At 57.7% G+C, this 23,305-nt stretch overlaps 4 protein-coding genes across 9 annotated transcripts; all 4 read right to left on the bottom strand.

Moving 5' to 3' along the window:
* Nucleotides 1–291: 291 nt before the first annotated feature.
* On the bottom strand, nt 292–7,272 carry MXD1 (MAX dimerization protein 1). Its single transcript, XM_015882950.3, has 6 exons — nt 7,098–7,272; nt 6,908–7,007; nt 4,776–4,805; nt 3,965–4,079; nt 3,300–3,459; nt 292–3,221 (listed from the first exon to the last, which is right to left on the bottom strand). The coding sequence occupies exons 1-6, from the start codon at nt 7,210–7,212 to the stop codon at nt 3,034–3,036; spliced, it is 708 nt and encodes a 235-aa protein (XP_015738436.2). The 5' UTR covers nt 7,213–7,272; the 3' UTR covers nt 292–3,033.
* A 1,687-nt stretch (nt 7,273–8,959) lies between these two features.
* Nucleotides 8,960–11,108, bottom strand: SNRNP27 (small nuclear ribonucleoprotein U4/U6.U5 subunit 27). 2 transcript variants are annotated; one of them, XM_085510011.1, is made up of 6 exons: nt 10,741–11,108; nt 10,419–10,542; nt 10,146–10,260; nt 9,898–9,977; nt 9,571–9,635; nt 8,960–9,419 (listed from the first exon to the last, which is right to left on the bottom strand). In XM_085510011.1, exons 1-6 carry the CDS (start codon nt 11,106–11,108, stop codon nt 9,365–9,367), a joined length of 807 nt encoding a protein of 268 aa, XP_085366137.1. In that variant the 3' UTR covers nt 8,960–9,364. The 2 variants fall into 2 exon arrangements, with proteins under 2 accessions (XP_085366137.1, XP_015738508.2); XM_015883022.2 differs by having other exon boundaries at nt 10,146–10,264; nt 10,422–10,542; nt 10,741–10,799.
* On the bottom strand, nt 11,000–20,760 carry ADD2 (adducin 2). Of its 5 annotated transcripts, none has more exons than XM_085510007.1 (16): nt 20,694–20,760; nt 19,861–19,889; nt 19,228–19,420; nt 18,470–18,608; nt 17,600–17,751; nt 16,237–16,317; nt 16,008–16,157; nt 15,407–15,550; nt 15,222–15,320; nt 14,912–15,088; nt 14,579–14,827; nt 14,058–14,177; nt 13,887–13,976; nt 13,652–13,808; nt 13,482–13,580; nt 11,000–12,806 (listed from the first exon to the last, which is right to left on the bottom strand). In XM_085510007.1, the coding sequence occupies exons 3-16, from the start codon at nt 19,408–19,410 to the stop codon at nt 12,508–12,510; spliced, it is 2,139 nt and encodes a 712-aa protein (XP_085366133.1). In that variant the 5' UTR covers nt 19,411–19,420; nt 19,861–19,889; nt 20,694–20,760; the 3' UTR covers nt 11,000–12,507. The 5 variants fall into 5 exon arrangements, with proteins under 5 accessions (XP_085366133.1, XP_085366129.1, XP_085366130.1 ...); XM_085510003.1 differs by lacking the exon at nt 20,694–20,760 and adding an exon at nt 20,412–20,550; XM_085510004.1 differs by lacking the exon at nt 20,694–20,760 and adding an exon at nt 20,412–20,476 and having other exon boundaries at nt 19,861–19,907.
* FIGLA (folliculogenesis specific bHLH transcription factor) lies at nt 20,661–22,605 on the bottom strand. The gene is made up of 3 exons (XM_015882836.2): nt 22,244–22,605; nt 21,069–21,340; nt 20,661–20,947 (listed from the first exon to the last, which is right to left on the bottom strand). Exons 1-3 carry the CDS (start codon nt 22,457–22,459, stop codon nt 20,890–20,892), a joined length of 546 nt encoding a protein of 181 aa, XP_015738322.1. The 5' UTR covers nt 22,460–22,605; the 3' UTR covers nt 20,661–20,889.
* Between the last annotated feature and the right edge of the window lie 700 nt (nt 22,606–23,305).

Here is a 23,305-nt window from a genome sequence, read left to right on the forward strand (position 1 = left end):
GCAAGGAGCTGGGGGGAGCAGAGAGCAGGGATGGGGGTCCTGCCACCCCCATGGAACCACTGCCTGCATTTACCTGAACTCCAGCTGCTCCTTGCTCACATCAGAGCCCAGCTGCACCTTCCTCATGGATGGAGGGGGGCAGTGGGGGCTCATTTCCTCCTTCAGGTTGATGAGCTGCACCTGGACTTGTAGGGAGAGAACAGCCAGGGACCCTGACTCCTGCAGGGAAGGACTGCAGGCAGCACAGCCCCACCAGCAGCACCCCGGTACATCAGCAGCAGCACAAGGACATTCGTACTGAAATAATTTATTCTCTAACAATCCAACAATACAGAAGTATACGGACACACGGCCAGGTCTGTCTAAAACACGGACTCTTCTAAAAAAACCCGCGTGTGCTAACTTGTAAGAAAACAAAAAAGAGAAGCACCATTAGATGGCCTTGACACAGGATTCATAGTGACGTGCTATGTACAACGGGAATTGAACGCCTGGTAAGGAAATCTTGCATCCTCCCATCTGCTGCTCCCCTTTCACTCCATGTCTATCGTTCAGAAGATGCCAGAACTCAAAAGTGATGCTAAAAAAGCCAAGGAGCGGGGGTTTGGGGCTCAGGGGTAAAGTGGAAGGAAAAAAAGGGATAAAATAAGTAGGAAGGGCGATGAAAATGCATCAAAAGCCACTGAGGTGGGGAAGGCTCCTGAGGTGGGGATGGAGAAGCCTCCGCTGCTGGCTTTGTTCTGCCCCAGATTGAGGGATGGGATGGGGACCAGCTCCCAGGGCTGGGGGCTTCCCAACCCCAAGTGGAGCGGTTTGGATTCGCACGTCTGTGTAAACGCAGGGGGTGCTCCTTGCTGCCCCCGTTTTATTTCCAACAATTTATAACAACAACAACAAAAATCTCATCGCTGCAGCTTATCTCTGAGTAATGCTGGTGAATTTGAGGAAAGGCTGGCGGCCTCAGGGCGCTGCTCCAAGTTACAGCTGGAGTTTTGGGGGAAAAGCCCATGGTTTTGGGTTCAAGCTTCGTGCCCGTCCGACGGCAGCGCATCGTTTGCCAAAGCTTTGAGTTTATTGGGGTTTCTTTTTATCTGATGCCGGTGTGTTGGAGAGGAGCATGTCCAAAGGTCAGAGGATCACTGCTTCGTTTGGGACAGAAATGAAGGGCAAAAAATCACAACAAAAAAAAACCCCACAACCAAACCCAACACGCCAAGTTTCACCAAAAGAACGAGGTCAGCCCAAAAAGGCACAACACCAAAAATGAACAGTTAGAGACTAAACCTTAACCCTCGCTGTAAGTGGAGAACAAAGCGCACGTTTCCTCCTGTTTCCCCTTGGAGTGCATTCCCACCACGCCGGGGCTGGAACTGGGATTTCATCAGTGGAAGAAAGGGGCTGCAGAGGGATTGAGCCATTGTAAGTCAGAGCATTGCGCCTCCTAGTGCAGATATTCAGCTTTATCCGTGGGGTTTTGTCTTCTTGGGGTGGGCTCCTGTGGGTTTTCATGGGCTCTTTGTCTTCTTGGAGTGGGTTTCCATGGGTTTTTGTCTTTGGGGGTGGTTTCCATCAGTTTTGGTCTTCTTGAGATGGGTTTCCATGGGGTTTTTGTCTTCATGGGGTTGGTTTTCTGTGGGTTTCTATGTTTTTTGTCATCTTGGGGTGGTTTTCCATGAGTTTTCATAGAATCACAGCATGCCTTGGGTTCAAAGGGACCCTGAGGACCATTAAGTTCCAACCCCCTGCCCCAGGCAGGGCTGCCCACTGCTCAATCACATACTAGATCAGGTTGCCCAAGGTCCCATTCAACCTGGTATTAAATACCCCCAAAGAGTCTTCTCAAAGAATCGGAATGGCTTCTGAGCCCCACATGGATGTTCCATCCCCATCACCAAAGCATCTGACATTGAGCATGAGAGATGAAGTAGGAAAACTCACTTCCTTGAGGGTTTGAGGGGAAATCTCTGCATCTCCATCAGAGGACTCTGCATACAGCGATCCCAGAGCGTCCTGTAAAGCATGAAGTCATAACTCCATTCACGTCAAAGAAAATGAAGAAATACTGTTTGTAGAACATGCTCGAGTCGGCTTCGACGCATCGGCACAGCTGGAAACCACAGCCTTGAGGCCAGGGGACGGGGTTGGCCTTTTCTTTTGGCGTTTGGTTGTGGCACCCTATGGTGGAAACCCAAATCCTCAGCACGGAGAGCGCCCACACACAACTTAAGGGTCGGGCAAGTGCTTCACGCAGCAGCGCCGCCGCTTATTGCTAAATGGATGCGATGGGACCGAGCAGCGCTTCTATAGAACCAATGAGGCATCTTGTTTGTTTGTTTTTGTGCTAAATGGATGGAGATAATCTTTGTTCATCTCTCCGAGGTAGAAAAGAAATTGTCCCAGAGACAAGAAGCGCCAAGGCCGTCCTAGGACACGCGGCCGTAACGCGAGAGGGCACAGCGCGGGGACAGCACCATTTGGTTTTGAGGCATTCCAGGAACTTCCAGAGCTGGAGATGTCCATCCCGAGGCTGCCGGGAGGAGCAGAGCTTTTTGCTTTGCAGGAGGGGTCCGTTGCTACCCTGAATTTTTAGAGTCAGTGGAGGGAAGGCCACCGACTGACGCTCCGTTGCAGACCTCCCTCTGCTTTCTACCTGCTCCGAGCTACCAACAAGGCTGGGTCTCACCCACACAATGCATATTAGGGCCCTGGTGCTGATTGTTAGTGGGCAAACACTACAAAGATCTGGAATAGGGAGCAGTAACAGCAAGGCAAAGGAAAGCTGAGCTCATCCAGCATTGCTGTTACCGCTGCAATATTCCCAGGCGCACCAAAACGGGGCTGGAATGTACAGTGTCGCTGAGATGAGCTTCCCAACGGGGCGAGAAGCGAGTGGGAGAAACTCAGCACCCACAGCCCTGCTTGGGACCGGGGCAAAGCGGACTTGGTGTCAGCGGCACAAGGGAACTGCGGGACGGTCTGGTTCGCTACCAACCAGGAAAGAGCGGTGGGTGGGAGAGCTGAGGGGTCTGATCCTTAGAGAGCGGGGCACAGCTTGTGAGAGCTCTGCGCCTTCGCCCTCCGCACACCCGAGCTGGCGTAGCCCTCGTCGCTGCACACGCTCTGCAGGCTGCCGCGCTCATCCGAGTCGCTGGGGCTGCTGCTGCTCCAGTCCAGGTCTGCGGGCAGGGAGTCGGTGCTCTCCACATCCACGTCGATCTCTTCTGCAAGCAGAAAGCAAACGGCATCACAAGGAGCTCAGTGAGGCCTCCAAACGTCACCCACAGATGTGTGGGTCTCACCTCTGTCCGAGTCGGAACGCTCCGAGGACACGGTGGAGCCGACGCTGTCGGTGCGGATCCTCTCGCTGCCCAACTTCTCCAGCTGCCGCTTCAGGTGCCGCTGCTCGCGCTGCAGCTGCTCGATCTGGTGGAGGGCTCTTCTGTCGTAGTCCTCCAGCTTCTGCAGGGGGAGAAAAGGATGGAATGGTTGGGTTGGAAGGAACCTTAAAGATCAGAGTCATGGCCTCACACCTCCAAGCCCCTCCAGCCCCAACCCATGCCATGGGCTGCTCACCACCCACCACATCAGGCTGCCCAGGTCTCCCAGACCCCTTCAGAGCCAGACTGCTGCTGATACAACCCCATAGCAGAGAGCTGGCACACTAACAATGCTCCCTCCTCCGAATGGTTTCTGTGCAGTGCTTTTCTCTATTCCTTTTCTCTATTTCCAGGCCTTGATAAGGCACCGGTGGCACGCAGGCTGAGTCCCGCCGTGCCGCCATGGTTATCTGCTGCTTCATAAAACCAAATGTGCTCAGTGAGAGTCACAGTGTAAAGGGCAAACCATAAAGCAGTCAACACACCAGGAAGCCACATGGTGCCAACAGAGCAGGAGCGAGGCTGAGGGCTTTGGAGAAGCTTTGTCTGAGCCCTCCCTCAGAAACTTCTGGTGCAGCCAGACTCACCTTGATGTGCAATTTGGCTTTCATGAGTAAACTCAGCGTGGTGTGCTTGCTGGATTCGGGGCCGAGCGGCACCAGCACCTTCAGCTTCTCCAAACACAGCCGCAGGTGGGCACGCCTGCAAGAAAACCATCAGATGCTCAGTGTGCCCCAACACCACGCAGCATCTTGACCTCTATATCAGTGCAGGAACAGCAAAATAAAACTGCTCCAGCTACATCCAGCACAGGGCTGCAAACACAGCACGGCCCTCGAGCCTCCTCTGGGTCAGGAGCAGGCAACGTGCAGCACTCCACGCTCCCTCCTGCAGCTCAGGATGCCCCATGCTCAGTATATTCCGGTTCCGTTCCCATTGCAACACCTCCTGTGCCGTACCCCACTGACACACTCAGGGCAGATGGGGATGTTGCAACGACCTGCCTATCTCGTTCCGCACGCGAATAAACAGGCATTTGCCTGCACTGAGTGCCTCCTGCATGACACTGCCAACAAAACACGCGCTCGTGCTGCTGGGGTCAATCCCAAACTGAGCCGAGCCCTCACTCAGGTTGTTTTCCATCAGGTTGGGCTGCACCCCAGCAGCTCAACAGGGGGAGGTGTGTGATTTAAACCCCTTTCTAGGGGGTGAAAATGCCACAGGGAAATTCCAGCTGCCTGCCCCAGGTGGGCTGAAAGCACAGAGCAGTACCAGGGGCACAGAGCAGCACCAGGGGCACGAAGCAGCACCAGGGGCACGGCTCCTTCTGGAATAGGAGAGGGGCAGCCCTGATGCGCAATGAGAAGAGATCCCGTGTGGGTCCCGGCCCATTCTCACCTGTTCTTTTCCATCTCATTGTGAGTCGACCTGAAAAAGAAAGAGGACTTTATGAAATGCTCGGCTCCAGGAGGACGACAGACAGCAGGGGGGGTCACTGCACCCAGGATGATAAATGTGGTGGCATAGGGATGGATAGGGAGAGATACCCAGAGAGATGGCAGTGCCAGGGAGACCCCACTGAGGTGGTTGGGATGGGGACGGCTCGCTGCTGGTTATGGGGAGCACAAAGCAGCACCAACAGCACGGGATGGCAGCAGCACCCAACACACCCCCCTGGGTGAGTGGTTGTAAAGGAGAGGAGGAAGCAAAGGGGCCCAACCAGCGCTGAGCAGCACCACACAGGAAGGGGAAGCTCTCCTCATCCCAACACCAACCCCAAACCGAGCAGAGCACAACTCCAGCGCATCTCTAAGGTACAACCAGCAGCCCCAAAGCACGAGTCCTGCTGCTCCCATTCCTTGTGAGCGATGTTAAAGTGAGGAACGAAGCTCCTTATCTCCCCATTAAGGAACCTCTGGGCGCTCGCTGACGGGACGGGGACGTCCTGCTGTCACAGCTGGCAAAGGTCACCCGTCCCCATGCGACGTGATCCAGAGCAGGACGCGGTGCCGTGCCCTGAGATGGCAGAGCTGCTCCTCCCTGAGCAAACAGCAAGAAGGAGCCGGGAGGGGCGGCAGGAATTGGCCACGGGTCACATTTAGGGGCACAATCTCTCCTCCCCATTGTGGGGGTTTGGATCTGAATCTCATCTGCCACTTTAAGAGCCCCCAAATGGAACCCGGGCAGCAGAACCACACCAAGGCAACATCCAAAGCAAAGGCCGAAATTAAGAGCTCAGTGTCAGCATCTCTGCCTGCCACGTTGTGTGACTGCACCTTCAGCTGTGTGCACTGTGACATGGAATCCTCATAGACTGAGCATCCCATGACAGCGGTGTCCCCAAAGGTCCCCACAGCCCCCCCATGGCAATGGGATTTCAACAGGCCCCAATAGATCCCAATCTCCTGGTGCAGGCAGTGCCCTCTGCTTCCACATCCCCCCAGCCCGGAGCCCTGGTGTCCCTATGGATCCCTATGGGTCTCTATGGATCCCTGTGGGTCTCTATGGATCCATATGAGTCTCTATGGGTCCCTATGGATCCCTATGGGTTTCTACAGGTCCTTATGAGTCTCTATGGAACCCTGTGGGTCTCCATGGGTCCCTATGGATCCCTATGGGTCTCTATGGGTCCGTATGGAACCCTATGGATCCCTGTGGGTCTCTATGGATCTCTATGGGTCCCTATGGGGTCTCTATGGGTTTTTATGGGTCTCTATGGATCCTATGGATCCCTATGGGTCTCTATGGGTCCCTATGGATCCCTATGGGTTTCTATGGATCCTTATGAGTCTCTATGGATCTCTGTGGGTCTCTATGGATCCCTATGGGTCTCTATGGGTCTCTATGGGTCCCTATGGGTTTCTATGGGTCCTTATGAGTCTCTATGGATCCCTATGGGTCCCTATGGATCCCTATGGGTTTCTATGGGTCCTTATGAGTCTCTATGGATCCCTATGGGTGTCTATGGATCCCTGTGGGTCTCTATGGGTCCCTATGGATCCCTATGGGTTTCTATGGGTCCTTATGAGTCTCTATGGATCCCTATGGGTTTCTATGGGTCCCTATGGATCCCTATGAGTCCCTATGGGTCTCTCTGGATCCCTATGGGTTTCTATGGGTCCTTATGAGTCTCTATGGATCCCTATACGTCCCTATGGGTTTCTATGGGTTCCTATGGGTCCTATGGGTCTCTATGGGTCCTATAGATCCCTGTGGGTCTCTATGGGCTTCTATGGATCCCTATGGGTCTCTATAGGTCTCTATGGGTCCCTATGGATCCCTAATGGTCGCTATGGGTCCTATAGATCCCTATGGGTCCCTGTGGGTCTCTATGGATCCCTATGAATCCCTACGAGTCTCTATAGATCCCTGTGGGTCTCTATGGGTCCGTATGGATCCCTATGGGTCCCTGTGGGTCTCTATGGGTCTCTATGGGTCCCTATGGGTCCCCATGGGTCTCTATGGGTTTCTATGGACCTCTATGGATCCCTATGTGTCCCCATTGTCCCCCCCTCCCCCCCTCCCGTTACCTTCCGCCCCCTCCGTTCCTCCGGCCGTTCCTGCTCCTCGTTCTGTCCCTTCGTACTGCTCCGTGTCCGGGCATCGTGGAGGCGTAGCCGTGTTCGGCCTCTGTGGGGACACAACGGGAGCGGGCAGCGCCGGGCGGCACCGGGAGGAACCGGGGGGGGGGGGGGGGGACACACGGTGTAATACCGGTACCTCGCTCCCGACGCTCCAGGTACTCGGCAGCCTCCAGGAGCAGCTCGATACTGGACCCGATACCGGACCCGATACCGGACCCGACACCGGCCCCGTCGGTTCCGCCCGCCGCCATCTCCGCTGCTGCGGGGCCGGGCCGGGCCGGGCCGGGTTGAGCTCCTCGCCCGGCCGCTCCGCCGGCTCCGCCCACCGCCGCCTCTCATTGGATGCCGCCCCACCGTCTCTTTTCGCCATTGGTTGGCTGTGAGACACGCCTTTCCGCCATTGGCTCGGCCCCGATGGAAGCCCCGCCCCCTCCCCGCTGTCGCCGATCGGACGGGCCCTCCGGGAAGGCGCGCTGTGATTGGACGAGCCGCCAACGGGGCTGACTCACTTCCTGCCTCCCGCAGCCAATGGGAGGGCGAGAAGAGGGCGAGGGGGCGTGGCCAAGTGTCAACGTGGGGCTGTAGGGCCGGGACCCCCCGGACCCCGGTATGTGGGGACCCCATAAAGGACGGAGACCCCATAGGAACCAGGAGCCCCCTATAAGAAACAGGCAGCCCCTATAGGAAACAGGCAGACCCTATAAGGAACAGGCAGCCCCTATAAGGGACAGGCAGCCCCTATAAGGGACAGGCAGCCCCTATAGGAAACAGGCAGCCCCTATAGGTAACAGGCAGACCCTATAAGGAACAGGCAGCCCCTATAGGAAACAGGCAGCCCCTATAAGTAACAGGCAGCCCCTATAGGAAACAGGCAGCCCCTATAAGGAACAGGCAGCCCCTATAAGGAACAGGCAGCCCCTATAAGGAACAGGCAGCCCCTATAGGCAACAGGCAGCCCCTATAGGTAACAGGCAGCCCCTATAGGAAACAGGCAGCCCCTATAGGCAACAGGCAGCCCCTATAAGTAACAGGCAGCCCCTATAAGAAACAAGCAGCCCCTATAGGTAACAGGCAGCCCCTATAAGCAGCCACCCCTATTAACTGGGACCCCTATAGTCCTCCCCCAGCACCCAAAGGTGCCGCCCTTCACCCCACAGCAGGGACCCCCCCCCACCCCATATACCCCAATGGGATGGAATTGGGGTTTTATTTTGGGGGGGGGTGGCTGTTTCCTTCCCACACCCCGAAACCCAGCCCTGCCCTGGGGTGACTCACCCCCCCAGCACGGAAACCAGATAAACCTGGGTGTGTGTTAATGGGGGGGGGGGGGTCAAAAGGGGAACACGCCCCCAATGCAGCGGCCCTAAATAGAACCCCATTGAACAGCAGAACATGGCTGGGGGGGGGTGTTGGGGGTGAATAGGGGGGATTGGGCTGGGGGCTTCATGAAAGCACCCATCACATCGAAGTGTGGCCAAACAAATGGGCTTTTTTCTCCTCATTTTGAGCAGGTTGGTTTAATGAGCTTTAATTAGAACAGAGAGAAAGGAAATGATGGGATGGGGGGGGGTTGGGAATTCCCTGTCTGGCAGCGGGGCCTTATCGCAGGGCTCCAGGCGTGTCGCAGTGATGACAGGGCACCAACACAGCCCCGTATGGCACTGACAGCCCGGGTGAGTCACCAGCACCAATAAGGGCTGGATTTACTAAGTCAAACCTGCCCTAAAATAGCACAAAACCCCATAAAACTCATAGCAAAAAGCTCAGCTCCGGGCTGGATCCGCACGTCCTCATCTTAAAGCATCGCTGGGAGGTTTATGTGTTGATTGAGATGGGGTTGAAAGCAATGTTGGCTGTAGGGCTGTGCTGCCACCTCCTGGGGCTGAGTGAGAGCTGAGATGGGAATCCCTGTATGGGGAGGATCCCTGCCCAAGGTTGGGGTTGGAATCCCTGCCCAACCCTGGGGTGACCCATTGAACACACGAAGAAGCAGCAAAGTGAGTTTGTTCGGCTCAAATCCCAAAGGTTGAGTTGGGGGATCAGCTGTTGGGTGGGTTTTCCAGCAGCGTTTTCTCGCTGACTTTATTCCTGAGTGATGTTATAATACAAGGGAGATGGGGATGAACCAGAAAGGGAAGGGAAAAATATCGATGGGTTTGAATCAGACGATGCTGAGCTGGTAAAAAAAACAACACAACAACCAATAGAACCAGCAGGAAACCCTGACGAGGAGCAAACGGAGCCGAGATGGATGAGCTTCAGTTCACCCTCCCTCGGTGCAGGGCAGAGTGAGAGCACCCGGATTTGCTCTAAATGACCCCAAAATTCCCTTTGAGGATGGAGTGACGGAGTCCTGTCCCACCTTTGAGGTGTGTGAACAAGGCAGAGCTGCTCCGTGCAGCGTCAAGCGATGAAATCCAATGGTCTGTTGAATCCTCCTTTTCTGTTCATGTACTGTCTGTGGGGGAGAGGAGAAGGAACAGATCAGCTCCTCACTGTGCCCATAGACAACCTGGACTCTGAGATGCTGTTTTATCTCCCCCCCCCCCAGCAGTGTTGTTTTATCACATGAAAGCAGGTGGATTCAGTGCAATCACAGCAGCACAAACCTGTATTTCCTCTTCTGGGACACGTTGATGGCGTATGCGTTTGCAGCACCGTCCACTTTCTTGCCCTTGAAAGAGGAGAAAGAGGAGAGCTGTGTGCAGCACCAAGAGCTGCCCACATACATGGGGACAGCAGAGCAAAGGAGCTGCCTGCATACAGCAAACAGAGCAAAGGATTCAGCAGTGCTACAGCTCCGGGATGTGAAGGAGAAACCCCACATCAAATGGGTGCAATGCAATGGGGGGAGTTGTTTTGGGGTACAAGCAACACTGTGCTGTAATGCAGCCCTGCAGGGTGAGGAAAGGCAGCTCTGAGCCCAGCAAACTCACTTTTGTTGTGTCGAAAGAAGCGAAGCCCATCATCTTCATCATCTCGATTTCCTCCTCCGTCTTGCCTTGCAAATCCTCCTCTATAAAGGCAACGAAACAGGGGGATTCACCCACCATCACCCAGCACAACCGGTGGTTTTACACTTCTAAAGCACTTCAATAAGTCCCAAAGAGCCCCTCAATGCTGCTCACAGCACCGATAACCCCAACATGAGTTAATATAAGGGTTGTTGGTGATGTTGGCTCACCCGTGATCTGCCGCTCTTTGCCTTTGGTGTCTTTACTCTCCTTCTTCTCCTCGTCCCGTCTCTCCTTCAGTCTCAGCGGGGAGGACGAGCTGGAGCGGTGCCGCCGGGGGGGGGGGGACCTGAAACGGCCGGTATGAACGGATCAGAATCACGGGAACCGGAGCAACGGGGAACGGGGTCGGGGATGGAAAAGGGGACGGAGATAAAAGGGAACGGAGATAAAAGGGAACGGAGGGATGTAAAGGGGAATGGAGGTAAAGATAACGGGCTCCTGACCTGGATCTCCGCCGATGCGGGGATCGGGATCTCGTTCTCCTCCTGTCCCGGTCCCGGGATCGTGTCCGTTCCCTCCTCCTCCTGTCCCGGTCCCGAGAAGCGGATCGAGAGCGGCGGCGATCTGAGGGCAACGGGACATGAGGATGAGGATGATGAAGGCCCCGGGCAAGGCCTCACGTTCACCCCCAGGCCCCGCAGCCCCCCCGGGACCCCCCCCCGGCTCCTGTCCGCCCACAGACCCCCCACCCCGTACCCAGCCGCCCCCTCATCCCCCCCCATTCCCGTCCCATCCCCCCCCATTCCCGTCCCATCTCCTCACCGCGACGCGGCGGCGAACGGGACCGGCTGCGGCCCATGGCGCCGCCCCCCACTTCCGCCTTCACCCCCTCCCCACTTCCGGCGCTCCGGTCCTCTCTCCCCACTCTCCGGCCGGAAACAGCACCGCAGCGCTTTGGTTCCGCCTCCAAAATGGTCCGTGGGGGGTAACAAGCGCTTTGTGCCCCCCTTGGGGCGGCCCCTCTCGGCCTGCAGAAGGGCTCGGGGCCGGACCCGCATCCCTCCATGGACTCTGAGCACACTGGGGCCGAACACGGGGTTTATTATGTACAGGCAGGCGTTACACAGCGCTCCCAGCACCAGCCTGCAGCCCAACCCCACGGCACCGAGCGCAGCGGGGGCTTCAGGCATCGTCCAGCATCGTGATGGTGCCCCAAAGCCTTTTCTAAGCCTCATCTTCCAGCCCAGGACTTGGATGGGACGGTTCCATTCCAGCCACAGCCCTGGGAATGGGAGCTAAAAAGCCACCACGGGGGGGGGGGTGCTGGGCTCAGGGGGCTGAGGGGCACGAGGGGGGGCTGGGAGAGGAGAAAAAGCAGCAAGAGAATATGGGGGGTGGGCAGCAGGAAGAGCTGGTAAGAAAGGCTGAGGGCAGCTGAAGGGCCAGAGCTTAAATGGAGCTCATGGACAGGATAAAGAGGGACTTTCTGCATGGCCTGATGGCAGCAGGACGATGGGGAATGACTTGGAGCCATCAGGTGGAGATGGAGATGAGATGGCAGCAGGAGAGTCCTCACTCAGAGGGCAGGGAGGCACTGCTGCCCACAGCTGGGGGTGCCCCATCCATGGGGGTGGGCAGGATGAGGGCATGAAACCAGGCAGCCTCCGAGATCCCCTCCAACTCAATCCTGCCTTCAGTGACCCCCCCCCCCCCAACAAAAGTCATTTTTCCAGGCTTCAGAGCTGCTTTTTCTCCTTCCCTTTGGGTTGTAAGGCTGGGCAATGAGGATCTGTGTATGTGTTCAGGAGTCCGGAGCTGGGCTAAGCAGCTGTGGTGCTCTTTATGTGTACAGGCACTCAATAACACGGTGCAGGGGGAGCAGGGCAGTGCCTCCTACTGAAGGGGATCGACATCCCAAAGTAGCACTTAGTGAGTGACGTTTGTTTTACACGGCTCTGCCCCCGAGACTTCTTCGTCTCCTGTGTTCTCAGGTGAGGTGCAAAAATCCTGCTGCTCTCCAGCAAGCAGCCAACGTGTGAGTGTGGCACCAGGAGGGGATGGAGGTTGGCTCACAGCCTTGGGGTAAGGATTACAATCTGAGAAGGAAAGCATCCCAATCCTCCGGTGTTGGGCTCCATCCCATCACTCAGGCAAAGAGGAGGCAAAGCCGACGTCGTTCCAGCAGAGCGTGAAGCGAAATGTTTTCTTTAAGGACCCCAAAACAGCGACAAAACACCCTTTTCTTCCTCAAAACCAAGAGCATCCGGGCTGTGCCCCAACATTGAGGGCTCTACAAGCAGCGGGTGGGACAAAGAAACCTCACAGCCCATGTAGGTGCCTGGGAGAGATGGGGGGGTGCTGGTGGGAGCAGGGAGGTGGCGGTGGGTATTTCCCCAAGCAGCAGATGGGCCAAAATCTCTTGGTAAGATCAGTGGCCGCCTCCATAGCGGGTGATGGGGGTGAGGGGGGGACACACGGTGCCATATTGTTCACCTCCAGGGTTTATGGCTGCGCCACGGCCAGACGCACGGCGCAGACCCCTCCCCGTTTGAAAAGACCAAAGCCTTTTTTTTCTGGGGGGGGGGAGGCTCAAGATTCGATCTTTTCCTTCTTTTTGCCCTTTTTCAGGAAGGACGGGGTCCGGAATTTCTTCTTCTTCTTGGAGGGTGATTTGGAAGGTGAACCTTCGGGGGAGACGGGGGTGCTGGTCACCGTCTCGCTCTTCTCCTTGGGGGTGTCCTGCTCTGGGTTGGCTGGGGTGCTTGTCTGGTCCCCCCCTTTGCTCTCCTCGGTGCTCTGCTCCTCATCCTTCCCATTGACCACCGCCGGCGGCTCCTTCTCGGTGGAGGAATCGCCCGGAGCTTGGCCATCCTCCACCTTCTTGTCACCTTGATAAGGGGAGAGGGAGAGGTGAGTGCTGCAGAGCTGCCAGCTGCCATCGCCCTCCCCACGTCAACCCAGGCAGGAGCAGGATCCAACCCTATAAACCACCAGGACCCATAGGAAAAGCCTCCCTGAGCCTTTCCCCTCCCCACAGGATGGAGCCCTCAGCAATGGAACAAAGCGGGCAGCACCAGCAAGGCAACCCCAGGTATGTCCTGCTGCAGGTGCTGAGCGGGCTCTGCTGGAGCACGGCCCCCTCTGTACTTACTACAGTGACAAGCATTCGGAGTCGGGGGGAACTCCTGGGGTGAAAGCAACACATGGAGGAAAGAGAAAGGAAGACGTTGTGGAGACAGACAGACGGACAGACACCATGAGACACGATGAGACAGCCAGCAGCCCCCACCACCACCCCCCCAAGCCCCCAGACCCATGCAGGTTGCATACAACAGATGTACACGGTGTGTGGGTAACGACGCTGGGAGTCCCCGCAGAGCCCCCCCCCCTCCCCACAGTGGGTGCCTAAATCCTACATTGACCTTAAAGGGGATGCATCAGGTATGGGGCCATTGTGCATCCCCGCTGCTCTATGGGGCAGCACGAAGGCACTGCTGATGTTTATTCACTATTTTCCACGGGGTTTTTGCTCTTCATCCCTCTCCCACCCACACCCCACTCACCCTCCGGACCCTCCGGGGCTGCACTTTTGTTGGGGGATTTTGGGGACCCCGGTGGTGATTTTGTAGGGGATGCCTGAGTCTCCTCTTCCTCCTTGTCTCCTGCAGACAAACATATGGCTACAGACCCCGTAATGGGGCTCTGGGATGCTCACTGTTCCCCCAGCTCATACCTTGCAGCCCCAGTTTCTTCCTCTCCACCTCTCGCTTGTACTCCTCCAGCTCCTGGTCTGTGAGTTGGCTGAAAGGGTTTGGGGGCTCCGGCTCAGCGGGGGCCTCCTCTTGGGATGGGTTTTTGGTGTCAGCATCCCCCAAATGGCTTTCTGTGGACTGAATCCCCCCCCCCAAATAGCAGCGTCACCTCCTGGCACGAGGAGGAACGAGGACATGGGGACATGGGGGACATACGGGGCTGCGGCTGGTCTCAGCGATCACACTGGCCAACAGCTGGGACTGCGGCCCCGCAGACTTCACATCCTGGCGGTTCTGCTCACGGATCTACAGGAGAGACGCAGAGAGAGGGTGGGAAAACGTGGCCCTTGGGATCCCACCTCCAGGGTCACTCGGATGGCACCGCACCTTGTTCCTCATCTCCAGCACCTCCTGAGGGTCGGTGTAGAGGGGCACGAACTGGTTGGGGTTCTCGATGCGGATGGCGGTGCCGCTGCTGCCCTTCTCCACCTCGTCAGCCTTCAGCCACTGCACCCACAGAGATGGGTGGAACGGAGAGCAAACCCAAGTGAACGTATGGCAAGGAGAGAGGAAACCCCAATAACTGGGCATAATGGAGAACAAGCCCCAAGAAATGCATGGGACTGAGTGAGGAAACCTGGATAAATGCACCCCAACAAAGCGCTGGGTGCTGCTGGTGGGCTTTGAGAATAAAAGGAGGCACTATGGGGTAAGTAAAGGCAGATATGAGAAACTAAGTGGGCACACCAAGCTCTTCTCACTGCTGGAGGACCCTGTGGGCTCCCTGTGTGCACCCACCTTTGGTGCAACCAACTCTCCGAGCATCCCCCACCTCCCTTTAATCAATGAGCCCCCCCCAGAAATCATCAGTCGGATCCAAAACCCCAAAGAACCCAACAACCCCATACGGTCGTCTTGGTCTTCTGGCCTCCCTGCTGCTCCTCGGCCACGCTGACCCGCAGGTACGTGTTGGGTGTGTTGAGCCACCGCGTCTTCTCCTTCTGCTGCTTCTGAGCGTGCTGCCGCAGCGCAGGGCTGGGCATCGCCTCCTCCTCGAACACAAAGGCCGTCACCGTGGCGGGGATGAGCACGTCGCTTTTGGGTTTGCTTTTCTCTTGCACGAAGGGGTAGCGGTAGGTGTAGCCGGTGCGGTAACCCTGCAGAGCAAAGCGTTATGGAGCTGTGTGTGTTATTTGCTGAAGGGATGGAGGGATGTTGGCTGCTCGCTCACAGCTGCTCACCAGGTTGTCCAACATCCTCATCAGGGCTTCAAATTCATGCTCTCCCAACCGGCTCTTCTGCATGGGGCCGAAAGTGCTGCCAGCCCAGCGCACGGAGCCCACCTCGTGGGGACGGTGCTTGGCTCGCTCCAGCACGATGAGGTTCTCTGCTCCACCTGCACTCGCCAGCGCCGACACCTGCAGCGTTGTGTCCATGGCTGAGGCTTTGCACAGCTCTGTGTGTTAGCTCAGGGGACACTGCATGGCCCAGACCATGCCTGGCTCCATGCACCAGAGCTTGACATGTCTCTGTTGTGGGGGCAGCTCTCACCTGCACCTCGCAGGCCGCCTGCAGGTGGAAGATGCTGTAAAACGCCTCCTCGGCCGTGTCACCCAGCGCCAGCACCCCGTGGTTGCGCAGCACCAGGATCTGCAGCAGCAAAGGAGCATCAGCACAGCGTGTGATGGGGAGGGGTTGTTACCAGCACCATGACACCCCCTGCCCCCCAGACCCACCTTGCATGTGGGGCCAAGGCACTTCTGCAGCTCAACCCGGTCGGCTTCGTCCTCCACCTCACCACGGAAATCGAAGTAGGCGATGTCCCCCAGCAGCAGAGCAGCACGGGAGATGGGCAGCACGCCACAGCGCATGGCTGACACCTGCGGCACAGCATGGCACAGTATGGCACAGCACGGCAGGGTATGGCACAGCAGTATGGCACAGCACGGCAGGGTATGGCACAGCATTATGGCACAGCATTATGGCACAGCATTATGGCACAGCATTATGGCACAGCATTATGGCACAGCATTATGGCACAGCGCAACACAGCAAGGCAGAACGTGGCACAGAACAGCACAGTGTGGCACAGCAGGACACGGCACAGCTTGGCACAGTGTGTCACAACCAGAACAACGTGGCACAAAGCAATGCAGCACAGTGAGGTGCAACATGGCACAATGCAGCATGGAACAACAGGATGGGAAGAAGCAGCGTGTGGCACAACAGGGCACGAAGTAGCTCAGGGTGGCACGAGGAACGTGACATGATGTGGCATAGAATAAGATGGCACAGAATATGATGGCACAGCACCCGAATCCCCCTCTCCCCTCTCACCGCAGCAGTGGCCGGGGTGTGCAGGCGCACGATGCAGCGCGCATCAGGGCGGGCAGCGTAGATGGCAGCGTGGAGGCTGAAGGCACGAGCATCAGGAGCAAAGTCGGTGCTGCCCTGCTCCACCACATCCCCCAGCACGTTCACCTTGATCTGCGGACGGAGGGGACCCCTCAGTGCGTGGGGACAGTGTTGGGATGCGGGGGGGGGGATGTGGGAGGGATACGCTCACCAGGCTGGCTGCGGTCACCTCGCTGCATGCCAACCCCTGGGGGGCCACTAGGAAGTGCTCCTGCTCTTTGCTCACCCGCAGCTGAAAAGAGGGAGGAAAAAGGAGAAAGGGAGGGGAGGAAAGGGGGGAAAAGAGGGGAGGAAAGGGGGGAAAAGAGGGGAGGAAAGGGGGGAAAAGAGGGGAGGAAAGGGGGGAAAAGAGGGGAGGAAAGGGGGGAAAAGAGGGGAGGAAAGGGGGGAAAAGAGGGGAGGAAAGGGGGGAAAAGAGGGGAGGAAAGGGGGGAAAAGAGGGGAGGAAAGGGGGGAAAAGAGGGGAGGAAAGGGGGGAAAAGAGGGGAGGAAAGGGGGGAAAAGAGGGGAGGAAAGGGGGGAAAAGAGGGGAGGAAAGGGGGGAAAAGAGGGGAGGAAAGGGGGGAAAAGAGGGGAGGAAAGGGGGGAAAAGAGGGGAGGAAAGGGGGGAAAAGAGGGGAGGAAAGGGGGGAAAAGAGGGGAGGAAAGGGGGGAAAAGAGGGGAGGAAAGGGGGGAAAAGAGGGGAGGAAAGGGGGGAAAAGAGGGGAGGAAAGGGGGGAAAAGAGGGGAGGAAAGGGGGGAAAAGAGGGGAGGAAAGGGGGGAAAAGAGGGGAGGAAAGGGGGGAAAAGAGGGGAGGAAAGGGGGGAAAAGAGGGGAGGAAAGGGGGGAAAAGAGGGGAGGAAAGGGGGGAAAAGAGGGGAGGAAAGGGGGGAAAAGAGGGGAGGAAAGGGGGGAAAAGAGGGGAGGAAAGGGGGGAAAAGAGGGGAGGAAAGGGGGGAAAAGAGGGGAGGAAAGGGGGGAAAAGAGGGGAGGAAAGGGGGGAAAAGAGGGGAGGAAAGGGGGGAAAAGAGGGGAGGAAAGGGGGGAAAAGAGGGGAGGAAAGGGGGGAAAAGAGGGGAGGAAAGGGGGGAAAAGAGGGGAGGAAAGGGGGGAAAAGAGGGGAGGAAAGGGGGGAAAAGAGGGGAGGAAAGGGGGGAAAAGAGGGGAGGAAAGGGGGGAAAAGAGGGGAGGAAAGGGGGGAAAAGAGGGGAGGAAAGGGGGGAAAAGAGGGGAGGAAAGGGGGGAAAAGAGGGGAGGAAATGAGGAAAGGGGTGGGGGAAATAGAGAAATAAATAAAGCAAAATAAGTGGAATAAATAACCGAAATCAATGCAATAAGGGCCATCGATCCATACGCATCAAACACGTGACTTAGAAACCAACGCCGCTCTTCCCCCCGTGAAGCGACACGAAAGGAAAAGCCCGAAACGGCCTTAGGAAAAAGCCTTGAACGGCTTCATCCCGTCGGGAGGACAAAAGGATGGGTTACAAAGCGGAGAAAAAGAGCAAAAAGCGAAAAATCCGCGGTGCTCACGGTGACGGCGGCGTGGCCCAGCTGCGCCCAGCCGTACAGGTCCAGCAGGCGGTGCACGCTGCCCACTTTGCAGCGCATCAAACGCTCGCCCTTGGCCAGAGCTGGAACATCGGGGCCGTGCAGGTCGTTAATGGGAGTCACCGCCGTGAGACCTGCGGGGACAGAGGGGACGGTGTGGGGGGATGTGGGGACGGCGGGGAGACACAGAGTGGGGACAGTGTGGGGATGCAACATTGGGACACAGCAGGGGGATACAGCATGGGGCAATGTGGGGGGATGATGGGGGGATAGTGGGGAACAGAACGTGGGGACAATGTGGTGATAATGGGGGGACAGCAGAGGGAAACAGCTTGGGGATAATGGGGGGACAGCAGGAACAGAACATGGGGACAATGGGGGCACAATGTACAGATAACATGGGGACAGCAGGGTGACACAATGGGGGGATGTGTGAGGATGATGTGGGGATAAGAGGGGGATGCAATGTGGGGACACAACATGGGGACACAGGGACAGCATGGGGTGATGGGACAGTAGGGGACATAAGAAAGGGCATGGAGTGGGGACACAGAGTGGGGACAATGGGGGGGGGGACAGCATCCAGACAGCATGGGGACAATGTATGGACAATGTCGGGATGCAATGTGGGGACAGCAGGGGGCCACAATATGGGCATGGTGGGGGACAATGGGAGGACAGTAGGGTGACAACACAGGGACAAAACAGCAGGACATTGGGACGAGAGCATGGGGGGGATGTAGGACAACATGGGTACACTGGGGGGGCGCAGCATGGGGACAGCAGCTCTCCATCCCCCCTCCCCTCTCCCAGCTTCCCCATTGGGAATGGAGCCCCCCCCCCCAGCCGTACCCATGGGGGAGGTGGGCAGGGCAGCGGGGGACGTGGTGGCCACGAAGTCGGCGATCTGCCGCAGCGCCCAGACGTGGGACGAGTTGTTCCCCTTCTTCATCTGCTCCTGGATGAGACTCTCCAGCTCCTCCCTGAAAGACTGCGGGGAAAGGGGACGTCTGGGGGCATCTTGGTGGTGGCGTCTCCAAATGGGGGGGTGACATCATGGTGATGTCACCAACTTGGTGCCAATTGGGATGGTGACATCATGGTGACATCACCACCTCGGTGCCAATGGGGACGGTGGTGGCACCATGGTGACATCAATAGTGTGGTGACACCGATAGATTGAGGGGGGGGGGACCCTGAACCAACACAGAGCAGGATTTTCTTTGGGGCAGGAGGGACATTTGGGGACAGAAGGGACGTGGATGGGGCAGGAAGAACATTTGGGGTGGGTTTGGGATGGGAAAGGAGGAGAATCTGGGGGCTCTGAGGGATGGGATGGGGAGAACATTTGGGGTCAGGGTGGGTTTGGGATGGGAAAGGAGGAGCATTTGGGGGCTCTGAGGGATGGGATGGGGCTGGGATGGGACAGGGGGGATGTTTAGGGTCAGAAGGGGTGGGATGGGTTTGGGATGGGGCAGGAAGAACAGCTTGGATAGGATGGGGCTGGGATTGGACAGGAGGAACATTTGGGGCTAAGGAGGGGCAGGATGGGGCATAAGGGCTGTTTAGGGCCAAGGAGGCCATTTTTAGGGTCAGGGGCCGCCGCTCACCGGGCTCTGTAGGATCATGGTGACCCTCTTCTTCTGCTCCATCATGTTGAAGTCCTGCCGCAGGTCGGCTGCCATGTTGCGCTCCCGCAGGTATTCGGGGTCATCCTCAGGGAAGCGATCAAAGTATCGGGGTCCGGGGGCGGGGGGGGATGGGGGGGGCTCAGGGCTGGCAGCTGTGCTCATCCCGGCGGCCCTACAGCCAGCAGGGCGTGCAATGAGCCCCTATTGCTGCCCAAACAGCCCCACAGAGCCCAGGTTCCCATAGCAAGCAGCACTGGAGAGAACCATGCGGGGGGTGGGGGGTGGACAGCCCCTGCCTGCACCCCATAGATAAGGGCTCTGCCATCCCCGCCCTGTATGGGGTGATGGGATGGGGGGGGGATGGGGGATGGGGAAATAGGGGGGAAAATTGGGAGATCTTGGGGAAATGGGGTGAACAACGTGCCCTCCCTCCCCCCAAAAGGCCTTAATTGGGATCTCCTTCACCCCCCCCATACAAAGCATCCCCCACCCCACCCAGCAGTGGGGATGCAGCAGGGCCCCAAATAACCCCTTAAACCCAAAACCTCCCCCCCCGGCTGTGTTCATTCACAACACCATGCAGCCCCCCCCCCAACCCCAAATGTCACCCACCTGCAGTGAGCGGCGACCCACAGCTGTTCCTATGGCAATAATAGGGGCTGCTCAGCGCCCCCCCCAGCATTAAAGCAGAACAGAGGGGGGGGGTTGTAGGGATATTATGGGGTGCCCCCCCCCTCACCACACCCAACCCCTCTGCGGCAGAGCGCAGCGCTGAGGTTGGCGGATGGATGGACTTGGGGGGGGGCGGAAAAAGGGCGATTCCCTATTGGGGGGGGGGGGGGGGGAACGGCCCTACAGCCCACAATGCGATGGAAGGGAGAAAAAAAGGATGGGGGGAGGGGCGGATATGGGGGGGGGGGGCATTCCCTGTTTGTGCATTAGGATGAAGGCGGGGGTGGGATGCGCCCCCCCCCCCACAGGGATGCAAACAAAAGAATCGAGATATTGGAAAGGGGGGGTGGGGGGGGAATAGGGGGAGGCGAATACAGGTGACCCCCCCCCATATCCCCCTCAGCATCCCCCCCCTCGCGACCCCCATCCCTTATTGTTATACAGGGTGGTGCCCAGCAGGTGCATGCCGCCCCCCCCCCCCCCGCACCCACCTCTCAGCGCATCTCCCACACGTGACAGCGCCCGACGGGGACACGCGTGTCTCTGTGCCCCCCCCTCAAATCCCCCCCCCGTCCCCACTCGGCGATGACAAAGAGCCCCTCCCCGCTCCCGGAGCTCCCCCTGCCGACAAAGCCCCACAGCGCCGCAACGCATCCCCCCCCCATCATCATCCCATCCACCCCCACCTGCGTGTGGGCGAACCCACCCCCACCCCCCCCCATAAACAAAGCCCAACCTCATTAATTCAGTCCGCGTTTAATGAGCGCACCCACCTGGGGCGCAGCGCAGGTGCCGGAGCCCAATTACGCTTTAATGAGCAATTAAAGGCACCGCCTCCCTCCGACCCCTCCCCTCCCCCCCCCTTCAAACAGCACCACGGGGACGCGGAGCATCCATAGGATCAATGCGGGGGGGGGCGGGGGTCAGTTCTGGTCTGGGGGCACCGAAATCAGCGCTGGGACGTCGCCATCACTCGGGGTCCCCCCCCAAATCTTCATTAATTTCCTTAGGGATGATCACGATGTGCCTGGAAAATAAAGAATATTTCTTTTGGGGGTTCTTTGGGGGCGATTTGAATCACCCCATGGCTGCCCCCCCCCCCAAAATCCTAAAGAAACCCCAAATCTTCCAGGTCCGCCCCCACTCACCTGCAGCCGCCCCACACAGGGCTGGGAACCCCACGGCTGTGGTTGGGGGGCACGTTGGAGCCTATAGGGCCGTCCCCCCCTCCTTCCTTATGGGTCACGTCGTTGGGGTCTGGGGGCTCCTGCAGCCCCCCCGTGTCCCGCAGCACCCCCCGCAGCAGGCGGATGTACTCGGCGGCCGCCCGCAGGGTGTCGGCTTTGCTGGGTTTACGGTCCTGCGGCATCAGCGGCACCAGCGCCTTTAGGGTTGAGAATCCGCTGTTCAGGTTCCGGATCTGTAGGGGGAGAAACCCCGACCCCAATATCAGCCCTTACCCCAAAGTACGGGGTGAACCCTAAAACCAAAGCAAGGCTGACCCCAAAGCCCGAGGGCAAGAGCAGAACCCAGAGCTCAAGGTGCATCTTGACCCCAGAACTCAGACCCCAGTGCACACTGACCCCAAACCTGCCCTGACCCCACATCAATTCTAGCCCTAAACCCCAGAACTCCAGCCCCAAAAGCCAAGGGTGAATCCTGATCCCAAACCCCAGGGCAAACTCTAACAACAAATCAGTGTTGACCCCAAACACCAGATCCCCAACCCCAGCATTAACCCTGACCCCAAATCAATACTGACCCCAAAGGCCAAGGCCAACCCCTGATCCCATTAAATGCAGACCCCAAGCCCCTAATAACAAACTCTCCAAACCACAACTCACAACACCCACAGACCCCAAGAACCCCAACCCTAAATGACTGGGACCCCCCAGAACCAAAACAAAACCCCACTAACTCCAACCCCCTACAAACAACAGGCCCCAAGAACCACGAGCCCCATTAACTGCAGACCCCCATAACCAAGACCCCCCCCACCCCTTCCCCAGCAGCAGACCCCAAAATCCCCACCGACCCCAATAACTGTGAGCCACCAGAGCCTTGATCCCACATGGGATGGAAAAGCCAAACCCCACAGTGCATCACCCCAATGTCCCCCCACCCCTATCCCCCATCCCAACCCCTATCCCCCATCCCAACCCCTATCCCTCATCCCAACCCCTATCCCCCATCCCAACCCCTATCCCCCATCCCAATCCCTATCCCCCATCCCAACCCCTATCCCCCATCCCAACCCCTATCCCCCATCCCAACCCCTATCCCCCCCATCCCCACCCCCGGGGGCTCCCATGGGGTCCCTCACCCTCTCCCTTTCTTTGGCATTGGCCGCACGCCGCCGCTCCAGGACCCCCTCGGGATCCCCCAAAGCCTTATAGACCCCATTGGGGCCGCGGCGCAGGCGGGTTATGGGGGCTGCATGGGGCAGGGGTCCGTGCTGTTGGCTGAGCACCACAGCCAGAACCTCGGGGGGAGGGGTGGGCAGCAGCAGCACCCTCGGAGCACCCTGCTGCTCCCCCATAACTCAGCTGTAGGGTCAGGAGCAGCGGGTAGAGCAGCTTCCCCTAAAGAAAAGACCCTAAAAAGGGCCCCCAGGTGCGTCCTAAATACCCTGGGTCTAATGGGGGCTGCAGCTGGTGCCCAGCTGGGGTTAATGAGCAGCACCCTTTCCCCTAATTAGTGCTGGTTTGGGGGCTGCACCGCTGTGCTCTGTCCATATCTGAGCCCTAAGATGAGCCCATGGGGCAGGGTGACCCCAAAGCTTTCAATAAGAAAGCTTTAATGGGGCTTTAAGCTGTGGGGTTATTGGGGTGTTTGATTTAGGGGTTGCGGGGCTATTGGTTATTGGGTTTGGGATCGTGGTTATAGGGAGTATCTGGGTTCATTGATTTTTGGGGTTATTGGGGTTATCAGTTGCTGGGGTTATCAGTTATTGGAGGTCATAGTTATTGGGGTTATCAGTTATTGGGGTTATCAGCTATTGGGGTTATGGTTATTGGGGTTATTGACTTGTTTTTGGGGAGGGGCATCGCAGTTATTGGGGTTATCAGTTATTGGGGTTCAACACAGAACGAATGTGATGCTGTCCCCCTAAACAGCCCTAAGCTGCAGCATTGACCCCAAAAATCATCCCCCAAATGGGACCTCGTGGTGAGCACAGAAGGGAGGAGTGGGGTCTGGGGGCCCCGCATCTACTAATATGGGATGCTGGAAAGAAGAGCGGGTGTCCACATTAATAGGGCGAGAGGTTTCGGTAGGTGGCAGTGTGACCCCACAGCCCCTATTGAACCCCACAGCCCCTATTGAACCCCACAGCCCCTATTGAACCCCACAGCTGCCGGGAAATGGGGGAAATTCCCTTTAACCC

Source organism: Coturnix japonica, chromosome 10 (assembly GCF_054131305.1).
Source record: "Coturnix japonica strain WE chromosome 10, WE-NBRP24, whole genome shotgun sequence".
Lineage (NCBI taxonomy): Eukaryota > Metazoa > Chordata > Aves > Galliformes > Phasianidae > Coturnix > Coturnix japonica.

Excerpts from the sequence above, each read along its gene's own strand:
- MXD1 (XM_015882950.3), bottom strand. The coding sequence starts at position 7,212 with ATGGCGGCGGGCGGAACCGACGGGGCCGGTGTCGGGTCCGGTATCGGG. Across the intron at positions 4,080-4,775 it reads AATGAGATGGAAAAGAACAG|GCGTGCCCACCTGCGGCTGT; the intron begins GTGAGAATGGGC and ends GTTTTCTTGCAG. Across the intron at positions 3,222-3,299 it reads GCGTTCCGACTCGGACAGAG|AAGAGATCGACGTGGATGTG; the intron begins GTGAGACCCACA and ends TTCTGCTTGCAG.
- SNRNP27 (XM_085510011.1), bottom strand. The coding sequence starts at position 11,108 with ATGCCTGAAGCCCCCGCTGCGCTCGGTGCCGTGGGGTTGGGCTGCAGG. Across the intron at positions 10,261-10,418 it reads CATCGGCGGAGATCCAGGTC|CCCCCCCCCCGGCGGCACCG; the intron begins AGGAGCCCGTTA and ends CGTTTCAGGTCC. Across the intron at positions 9,420-9,570 it reads TCCCAGAAGAGGAAATACAG|ACAGTACATGAACAGAAAAG; the intron begins GTTTGTGCTGCT and ends TCTCCCCCACAG.
- ADD2 (XM_085510007.1), bottom strand. The coding sequence starts at position 19,410 with ATGAGCACAGCTGCCAGCCCTGAGCCCCCCCCATCCCCCCCCGCCCCC. Across the intron at positions 15,089-15,221 it reads AGGCGGCCTGCGAGGTGCAG|GTGTCGGCGCTGGCGAGTGC; the intron begins GTGAGAGCTGCC and ends ACAACGCTGCAG. Across the intron at positions 13,977-14,057 it reads TGCTGGAGATGAGGAACAAG|ATCCGTGAGCAGAACCGCCA; the intron begins GTGCGGTGCCAT and ends TCTCTCCTGTAG.
- FIGLA (XM_015882836.2), bottom strand. The coding sequence starts at position 22,459 with ATGGGGGAGCAGCAGGGTGCTCCGAGGGTGCTGCTGCTGCCCACCCCT. Across the intron at positions 21,341-22,243 it reads ATGCCAAAGAAAGGGAGAGG|ATCCGGAACCTGAACAGCGG; the intron begins GTGAGGGACCCC and ends CTCCCCCTACAG. Across the intron at positions 20,948-21,068 it reads CCTGTGTGGGGCGGCTGCAG|GCACATCGTGATCATCCCTA; the intron begins GTGAGTGGGGGC and ends TTTATTTTCCAG.